This window comes from Dicentrarchus labrax, unplaced genomic scaffold, assembly GCF_905237075.1.
Source record: "Dicentrarchus labrax unplaced genomic scaffold, dlabrax2021, whole genome shotgun sequence".
In the NCBI taxonomy this organism is placed as follows: Eukaryota; Metazoa; Chordata; class Actinopteri; family Moronidae; genus Dicentrarchus; species Dicentrarchus labrax.
This window is the reverse complement of record NW_026136713.1, coordinates 9031502-9041551: the sequence shown is the minus strand read 5'-3', so window position 1 is coordinate 9041551 and position 10050 is coordinate 9031502. Positions and strand designations below refer to the sequence as shown.

The window sequence follows — 10050 nt, the reverse complement described above, 5'->3', positions numbered from 1 at the left end:
AGTAGCCTGTAGGTCGCCTAACATCCAGCCACACGCCACTGTACTTCCAACACATCACATTTCTAAAAAGGAAACGATACAAATGTTAAAGCTATTATATGTTGGCAAGATTTTTCCTGGAGGTTTGTAAACATGTACAAATACTGTAAACCTTTTAAAGTGAAATGTCAGAATTTAAATGATCCTTTCATAGTTCCGATCAGGAGAATTATAACAGCAATTAAACTGTAATAAAACCCATGTATGAGCATACCAGCAGCACCACAGAGATAAAAAAATAAATAAATCCTTCCTCCTCCTCCTCCTCCTACTCCTCCTCCTCCAGAGAGCCACTCGCTGACCGCCGGTCGCCTCCACCGGAGTCACAGCATACGGACCACCGGCCACATGCGACCTCACACCGGGTCCCTGCTCTTTGTGAAACCGCAACATAGAGCTCGTTTTCCGCATCTTATCTTTGAGTACTACTGATGGGAACCTCGGTGTCTTCTCCATCTCGGTGTGCGCACTGTGCTCCTCTCCATCCGAATAGCCGATAGTAACAGGAGGCTGCAGGGGCGCTCAGTCGGACCAGGAGGACAACACCATGAAGTTGGCGGTCCTCTTCCTCCTCCTCTTCCTCTTGTCGGTGTCCTGCCCGCTGTCCCTCGCCGACATCCCCGGTAAGAAAACTCTGATGTGTTTTTTATTTTCTAAATATTGTTGAGTATCCATTACAGTGTCGTTTCTATTGAGGACATCACCATGTGGTGCAACATTAATGTCTGATTAAGACTGAAATCAGCTCCTCATAACCTCTAATGACCCCTTCACACAGAAAGTATAGCTTACACCTTCACTGCTTTATAAAAGAAGTCCACTGTTGTTACCTTACAGCAATTTGTTACAGAAGTCGTGTTTATTGCGTCCCACGTATCTCATTATATGTCTGTTATTCTATAGTAGAAACTAACGCCATCACAAGAACACCCTTTTCTGGATTTTTAATTGTAATGACAATAATGCAATCGAAAAAACTATTTGGAACAAACTAAAGTAATCAGAGCTATTTCACCACCCTCCACTGCACTCCTGAATCAACCAGATGAGATTATGAGCAGCACATCATTCCAGCTCCGTTTGTCCTGCAGTCCATGGGTCAGGGACACAGACAGGAACACAGGAGGTGTCCGATGTCAGTTCAGCTCTCACCTCTCACTGAGAGTCCTTGAAAGCACAGACAGAGGTGATCTAAGGGGATTAAAATGACCTGTAACTGATTACTGTAGGTGGTTTTATATTTGCTTGGACTTAACATTTATTCATCTGTAAGTCCAGACAGATGGAAAGCCAGAGGAGAAACTAGCAGAAGGTAAAAGGTCCACACTCTTCCTCACCTCACACAGTAGCTCTTGCACTTGACGTCCCATTTGTGTGACATTACAGCTGTCTCTTGTCAATATTACTGTCTTTGTCCCCCCCCAGAGACGCCATATCGCCTCAGGCAGACTGATGCGCTGACTGCAGCTTCTGGACACAGTTATATATTATCTTTCCCCTCTCCCTCAATTTGTAACTTGGAGTGGCATCATTCACTCCCCATCCTCTCTTGTGGTTAGATGCATCTACACAGCTGGAGGACTTAAATTGTGACTGCTGTGGGGGAGGGCATATAGCTGTTTGTGGATTTGGAGGGATAAGTTGTTTTATACACTTTTCTTTCCTCCTTTTTTATTCTCTTTTTGGTTTAGATATTCTGTTGAGTCACATAATGCAACACAAGTGAACTAATTAATAATTAGTTGAAATAAACGTGTTTCCACCAGAAATTTGACCAGAAATCCACTGGATAAATCCTTTCCTATTGCATTTTGATGCCACTTTGGCACTCTTTCAGTTCATACATTTCTATAAATGTATAAATGTCAATGTTCAAACCAATAACAGATTTTATTTGTGCTGTCTAGCCAAACTTTTAAATAATGGAAGACACAAAAATGCACATTTACGCACTTATATAAGATCCCCATGAAAGGCACAATGTGGCATCCTCTGTGTAACCATGTAGGGATATTGTCCATGGTGCTGAAACATATTTTCAAACTTTTGACCACCAGAGGTCACTTAATTAGGACAACAAAATTAAAAGCAAAGTTGCTTGGGTTGTCCGGGTGCTGCTGCCAACCCAAGTTTACTCTTAGACTTTACAAAAGTAGCCATAAAACATTATCTTAAAAAAAATATATATGGAAAAGGTTCTCAAGCAGTAATTAGAAGGTAATTAGTTGTGTCTATTTTCCACCCGTCTACTGAAATGTCAGAAGATTTTTGCATTTTTTCATATTTATATTTATTGGGGATATACAAGCTTTAATCTCTTCTATTAGAGCAGTTAATGTTACAACAAGCTTTGTAACGAACAGCTTTTAATTTACATTCCTCCTCTGTGTTCCAGCTCCAAGTGAGTTTGTCTCCTTGGCGGAGATGGAGGACGCACTGCTGAGGAACCTTTTCCAAGGCTACCAGCGCTGGGTCAGGCCCATCCAGCACGCCAACGACACTATTAAAGTACGCTTCGGACTCAAGATCTCGCAGCTAGTTGATGTGGTGAGAACACACCTACAATCACAAATGGTCTTCATTTATTCCCAACCCCTTACTTTAATAATAACTTTAACCTTTACTTTTACCTTAATTAAAACCAAATCCAAACCACTGGGACCGTTAGTGGATCCAGTACTACAAGCACACACACTCAAACTTCAAACTTGCTGATCACAAGCATAGCCACAGCTTCAGTGACCAGATGTAGAACATAAGTGTGACATGTACAGCTTTTTATTGTTTCTAAAGGTACTTAAGTGGAAATGTAGCTAGACATTTAGGAGTTAAACCTAATCCTGTATTTTACCTAATTATGACTCAGATCTTGCGGGATACTGAGGATCTTCTTACTGTCAGCAAGTCACATGAAAGACCCAAACCAACAATGAATTGATTTACAAGCACGCATCGTCTGTGTAGTCAAAGCCTAATATAGCTCATTTATCTGAACAAAGACCTCCATTGAAAACTGGTAAATATACATCAGGGAACCCCACTGTTGCACTTGGACAATTTCCTTCATTGCCATGATCATGAACACTGTCGTTTATATGGAGTCAATCTCAAATGCTATTCTGCTGTCATATATAACAAATCTGCAGAATCCCAAACAAATGAACAATTTGCTCCTGTTTGGCTTAAGTTTGCTAAAAACTACTAGACTCAGGAACTCTTTTGGGAAATCATTTAATTCATTTATAAATTGTATATATGTATATATTCTTGACTATTTTTTTTATCAGGAATCTCTTTTCATTATGAATCAGTGGGCCACGTACATACTCTGATTAAGCAGAGCAGCGTCACTGTCGTCCATGCTGCTGAAACCAAACAGGCCACTGGCAGCTTCGCAGTGTGGAGCTTTCCGTGGTCCTGAAATAGATCTGGAACACTCTCTTCATATATGCAACCACACAGTCTCTCTCTGGAGTGTTCCTTTAATATTTCAGAGGCTGGCTGTGATAGGTTGAGATGGTTTAGGTGTTCAAGAGGAGGAAAAAGAGGATGCTAATGGAGGAGCCAGTCTTCTCGGCTTGAAATATTAATCTCAACCAGTTTAGATTTAACTCTTCAACCTAACACATGCGCTGGGTAGAGACAATCAGTGATGAATTAAACACAACCCCTCTCGTGGCTCTGCAGAGAAGAAAGATTTGGGTTGATGATCTGTTGGTTTGTGGGAAGGAGAGCAGGACGGAGACACAGCCGATTGGCTAAGCTATGGGTGCTGCTGCATGGCTCTGTATTAGATTATGGTTCATCTCTGCTCTATGTGATCTCAAAAACATCCAACTCAGTTTGACAGCTGAGGCCTGGTCTGGATACAATGAACAGCTACATGTTTGTTCATCTCTCAGCCAGGTTTATTTATCTCAAGTCTTTTGCTCTTATTCTTGCCCCCTTATTTTTCAAACTTGCCTTCAGTGATGTGGAAATAAACCTGTGTTGACCACTCTCCATCTCTCTATTCCTGTCTGCCTCTGTTTACCTCTTGCTGCATTGGTTCACTGCACCCACCTCTGGTTTCATGTTTCTTTGTCTTGTTTGCCAGGGAAGTGGCAGAGACAGGTAAATGAGATTCTGTTTGAGTTCATGGAAAAGAAAAAAAATATTTAGGTTGCTTTCAACCAAGCTTCTCATCTTCTAATCAAATCTAACATTGTGATTAAAGCACCCAGATCCTAAATAATTTGTGCTGTAAACACATGACATCAATACAACCCTAAAAATGCAGTATATTTTATTGCTTTTTGTTAGAAAAGATAAATAATATTGTTGATTTAGATTATCTTAAACTAACAGTATCTGCACATTTGACATCTACAGTTGATCCTGCAAAACATCTGTTGAATTGTATTTACAAATTTGAGGCTGAAATTAGCAGCCAGTTTTAATCCTGCATTTACAAGTTACTGAACCTTTTACTGGATCATATTAAGGCTTGACAGTAACATTGGGAGTGATTTCAATCTGGTGTTTTGAATTTTGATGATGTGACTACCCCTTTGTTTGAATTTTGATCATGAAATGTGCCAAGAACCACTGTTTTCTTCTGGATCATTTCGCCCCTTTTTGAAATATTACTTGTCTGTCTGTTGTCTTTGTCTGTCTAAGGATGAGAAGAACCAGCTAATGACAACTAACGTTTGGTTGTGTCAGGTGAGCAAGACACAGAAACGCTAAATGGATATGGACTATATGAATACAATCAATCTTACCATTTGTATACACAGCAAAATCCACATGGAGCTCTATTTTCATTCCTCAAAAATTCACTATATTCAGGTACCTTTTTTTTATTTTTCCCCCTCTAAAATCGGAATCAGTCTCAAAAATCCAGTATCAGTCAGGCTCTTATATGGATTAGTGAGTGCATAAAGGTTTCTGATTGGTGTGACAAATGTAAATACTTCAGAACCCTGCTGGATATGATCTAACTCCAGGGGCAGAGAACTTATTTTGAATTTGTGTTTCACCAATTGTGTCTAATGATACTGCAACATACTGTTTATGTTGACCAGGAGTGGATCGATTACAAGCTACGATGGAATCCAGAGAAATACGGGGGAATCACTTCTATCAGAGTTCCTTCTGAAAATATCTGGCTCCCAGACATCGTCCTCTATGAGAAGTAAGACTGCTCGGATATGCCAGGAACCAACAATTACCTTCATGTGAAACTAAAATAACTAAGAAAACTCTGCTAGTATGAAAAGTACAGCAACAAAAACTGAATGTTGTTTTTTTCTGATTTGTGCTCTATGTTTTTTCAGTGCTGATGGGCGGTTTGAGGGCTCCCTGATGACCAAAGCCATTGTCAGGTACAATGGTGCCATCACCTGGACGCCACCTGCTAGTTACAAATCCGCCTGCACTATGGACGTCACCTTCTTCCCCTTTGACCGCCAGAACTGCACCATGAAGTTTGGCTCCTGGACATACGATGGCAACATGGTGGACCTGATTCTGATAGACAAACAAGTAGATCGGAAGGACTTCTTTGATAATGGAGAGTGGGAGATCCTCAGTGCCACTGGTGCCAGAGGGAACAGGAAGGACGGCATGTATTCGTACCCGTTCTTAACGTACTCCTTCATTCTGAAGAGGTTGCCATTGTTCTACACCCTCTTCCTCATCATCCCTTGTTTGGGTTTGTCCTTTCTGACTGTGCTGGTGTTTTACCTTCCCTCAGATGAAGGAGAGAAGCTGTCACTCTCTACCTCTGTCCTAGTGTCGCTCACTGTGTTCCTCCTGGTCATAGAAGAAATCATCCCCTCCTCCTCCAAGGTGATCCCGCTCATTGGAGAGTACTTGCTGTTCATCATGATCTTTGTCACACTCTCAATCATCGTCACCGTCTTTGTCATCAACGTGCACCACCGCTCTTCAGCCACCTACCACCCCATGTCGCCGTGGGTTCGTAATCTCTTCCTGCAGAAACTGCCGAGGTTGCTCTGCATGCGTGGGCACACCGATCGCTACCACTACCCAGAGCTGGCTCCTGAAAGCCCTGAGCTGAAGCCTCGCTCTGGAGGTCGGAGAGGAGGCCACAGGGCGAACAGCGGGGCCCACGGACAGACAACTTCTGAGGGCAAGGAGGACGAGGTCTGGGAGACCATGCTGGATAAGGCTATCTACTCAGTGCGCTACATCAGCAGACATATCCGCAAGGAACACTTTATCCGTGAGGTGAGTTTAGCTGAATTATATTGATCAAGACAGATATAATTAATCATTAGAGTAGTTTAATGTTTATACATGTTTTTGTCAAACCATCTCCCATTTCTTCTATTTTCCAGGTGGTACAAGACTGGAAGTTTGTGGCCCAGGTCCTGGACAGGATCTTCCTGTGGGCTTTCCTCACCGTCTCAGTACTGGGCACTATCCTCATCTTCACTCCTGCTCTGCGGAAGTTTATGAAAGTCCTTCCTCCAGCTGCAAGTGAGGATCCACCTTCAAACTAGTAGCAATAACACACCCTTTCACAGGCAACTGATGATCCACCTTCAAGAATCTATAAAACATTTGTTACCACAGAGCAGGAGGAAGTCACTACAGGTGCTTTTTAAAGGACAACTTTGGTTAGGCTTCTAGATCCGCTCAATGTGTGTATCTTAGTAAAAATTGGTGCAACCTGTGTTAAATGCCGAAGTCATAAAACTGCAGATTCTACACCTAGTGGCTTTAAGTAGCAAGCAGCTATCAGTTCACTAGATTACACATGCTGGTAATTTTAAAGATGTATTTAAGATAAAATTAAATAAAGGATTAAAACAAACCCACCCAACTTTATTCAGCGTAAAATTAAACTACAAAATGTTTTATGAATGGTTTGATTTATGTACTTGGCTGACTGATTATTGTTTTTCACCTGGCTGCCACAAATTTTCTAGGATAGTACAGTTAAAAAAAAACATAACAATTTAAAATTCCTGATGTCAAGCTATTACTTTAACTATATGTTCTTGTTATACATAACTGCCACAATAATCAGAGTGAGAAATAGTTGTTCTTATCACATACCTGAAGCACAAAATACCTCTTACTCCAACTATATTACGCTAAGCATATGTTAGGGGAATAAAGTAATTAAATGACTGGTCAGAACTCTATTGTGTGATGTATGTGTATCTGAACAGCTTGTACTGACTTTCTGTTAAATACTGTGTCTTTGCCTTTATCGCCCTCCTCAAATACAAAAGTTGTTAGATTTTGGTCACTGCTGTTAGTAAAACCAGATCAACATAATAAACTGTGCAATAAATAAATGACTGAATAAAAGACTTAATGGAAATTACTTGACATTTTTCTTAAATTACCAATCCTCAAAAGTACAGAATTTGTATTGTTCGGATGTACTTTATCCCACTAATAAAGTTGTTTTAAATACATGATGCTTTATTTGTCATATGTAACATTATCTCTGCTCCATTCAATGAAAATTCCATAAGATTATACACAATAGATGGACAGATAACTAAGGCACAATAAAAGAAAAGTATTAAAAATATATAGATGGTGAAGTTACAGCACCATCTAGTGGTAAACCAGAGAGATGGAGAAACCCCCCCCCTTAAAAGAAACAAATACCAAACCCAAGAAACATAATTCCGCCCTCCAAAAAGCACAACATGAAAGATTTGTTAAGGATAATAATAATAATAATAATAAAGATCCTTCTTCAACTTATATGCTTTTTTTGTATTTGAATCCTTATTCGAGCGTTCATTAATTGCTTGTATGACTTTTATTACATGACAATGCTACTTTAAAGAGCACCATTTAATTTTCTTTGCTTCAAACTTTTATTGAATAAAATGCTTGATAAGGCATAATTGTTTTAAAATAGTCCATACACTCATAAAAACAACTGTAATTCACAAATGTTTCATATGAATATATCAAATCATATATATATCTGTAAATCTGTAACTAAACCAATACCATATTGTCTTTTTCCATATATTTCATATATTATTGAGGCCTCACTGTCAATACAATGTTGTCAACATCATTTTTCATCCAAAAACTGTTTTACTCACTTGTCTTGATAGATTGTGTCTCATAATAAAGATATTAGTAAAGCTCCTCATGGGATATTAAATGCCTGTATTATTATTACAATGTACAACAGAAGTATAGCCTTAATATGTGGATTGTTGTTTGTTTACAAAGATCCTGACAAGTATAATAATCTTGTCCACCCTTTTGACTGCAACTATTTTAAACTATATAATACTTAAGTATTAAAAGGCAAAGCTAATACATTCTTTCATAAAAGTAGCTAATAATTGAAAAATATGGTCATCCTGTAAATGGGTAAATGTTTAGGCTTTAACTGTATTATTTGTTTTTTATCTGTGTCCTCCCGTCTGGCTGTCCAGATGAGCTCGTGCATTGCGCAGCATCTCCATATACAGCCTGTTGTTTTCCCTGCAACATAACCAGATAGAGGAAAAATATGGAAAAAGAATGAACATTTTAAGAAAATGTGATGATATTATTTGAATAGTATATTAAAAGCGAGTTATACACTCAGGGACAACTGCTCAGTTTGGTCATATTAAGCTGCTTCAAATGGCAAAAAGAGGTAACAAACCTAACCTAATCAAACAGACTTCAGCAAATCTGTTAAAAAAAGATCAGTTTCTAAGTCGTGAACTTGATACTTCATGGATATTACCTCATGTCAGGGAAGACTGTGAGAAGAATATAGAAATAAAAATGGCTTCACTGGCATTATATTATAAAGTCATGGTACTGTAAGGCACATTGGATGAAAATGTCCAACAACTGGCACATGATTTGCTGCTAATTATCTCACTCACGTAGCCACAGAGCGGTCAAACATCAGGTTACTCATGTCCATGTAGTACTGAGCATCTGCTCGTATTGCTGTCCAGTACTCGTTTGCCTGAGGAAGAAAGACACTTTGTTATAGAAATGCTTCTCAACTAGCTGAAAAAGTCTTAGCTTTTGCTTTCACTGGATATGAATCATTGAGACTGACTTATTCTATGTATTGACACCACACAGCGCAGTGTTACCTGTTCCTGAATGGTGTAACCCCACTGGTTCTGAGAGTGGTGTGGATCCCAGTATCCAGACTGTCTCTTCAGCCTGATGAATCTCTTTGCCTCCTCTTCCTTCACAAATGGGGCGGCAAAAACCCCTGAACAGATAAAGACAGAGAACTGGATTTTAACACTTTCAGGCATCAGGAATAACAAATTACAAATAATGAAAAGATTTTTCCTGAAAAGACTGTTATGTAGAATATGGTTAATATTTCTTGCAAATAATATGAATGTAAGGTAAATCCAAGTGTGTTTAAGTTAAAATACATCTGGATTTAGATTTATTTAGACTTGAGTACTTAGGTCGATTATCATGGCCCTAAATGCGAAACATCAACTCATTAAACACAAGTAAGATTCAACACCGTGTAGTCATTCATGAAATCATCAGACTTACCACTCAAAAGAGCAAACAGGATCACAAACCTCATGTCTATAAAAGTTGAACAAATAATGTAAGTTTTACATTCCAACAAGAAAAGTTGTTGAAAATAAACAGAACAGAAAGACACACATGCATCAAATGATTTAAAAAAATAGTGACCAACTGCTTCCTTTCAACACTTGGGTAAATCTTAGTTCAATAAATAGGCGATTTAGATAAAGAGTTTCAGAAATGTGAGATTTACCTGCAGTGTGAGCTGTTTATCAGCTGAATGTCTGAGTGTCTTCAGAGCTCAGAATCTCTCGCCTGAATACGAAACTGAACAAGAGTTTCTTTCACTGACTTTTTACCAGGAGAGGAATGAATGGAGTCAAGCATCAGGCCAGCCACTCAAGGCAACCACTGATCTGGGCGCCAGAGTTCTGACAGACCCTCCAAACAAACACACACACACACACACACACACACACACACACACACACACACACACACACACACACACAC

General features: G+C 39.3%; 2 protein-coding genes across 2 annotated transcripts; one reads left to right on the top strand and one right to left on the bottom strand.

The window, feature by feature from the left end:
• The first annotated feature begins 328 nt into the window (after window positions 1-328).
• Window positions 329-7475, top strand: LOC127374999 (neuronal acetylcholine receptor subunit non-alpha-2-like). The gene is made up of 6 exons (XM_051420754.1): window positions 329-662; window positions 2435-2586; window positions 4699-4743; window positions 5106-5215; window positions 5358-6273; window positions 6384-7475. Exons 1-6 carry the CDS (start codon window positions 587-589, stop codon window positions 6546-6548), a joined length of 1464 nt encoding a protein of 487 aa, XP_051276714.1. The 5' UTR covers window positions 329-586; the 3' UTR covers window positions 6549-7475.
• On the bottom strand, window positions 7462-9872 carry LOC127375000 (uncharacterized protein C3orf85-like). Its single transcript, XM_051420755.1, has 5 exons — window positions 9791-9872; window positions 9559-9594; window positions 9132-9256; window positions 8913-8998; window positions 7462-8517 (listed from the first exon to the last, which is right to left on the bottom strand). The coding sequence occupies exons 2-5, from the start codon at window positions 9590-9592 to the stop codon at window positions 8439-8441; spliced, it is 324 nt and encodes a 107-aa protein (XP_051276715.1). The 5' UTR covers window positions 9593-9594; window positions 9791-9872; the 3' UTR covers window positions 7462-8438.
• Window positions 9873-10050: the final 178 nt, after the last annotated feature.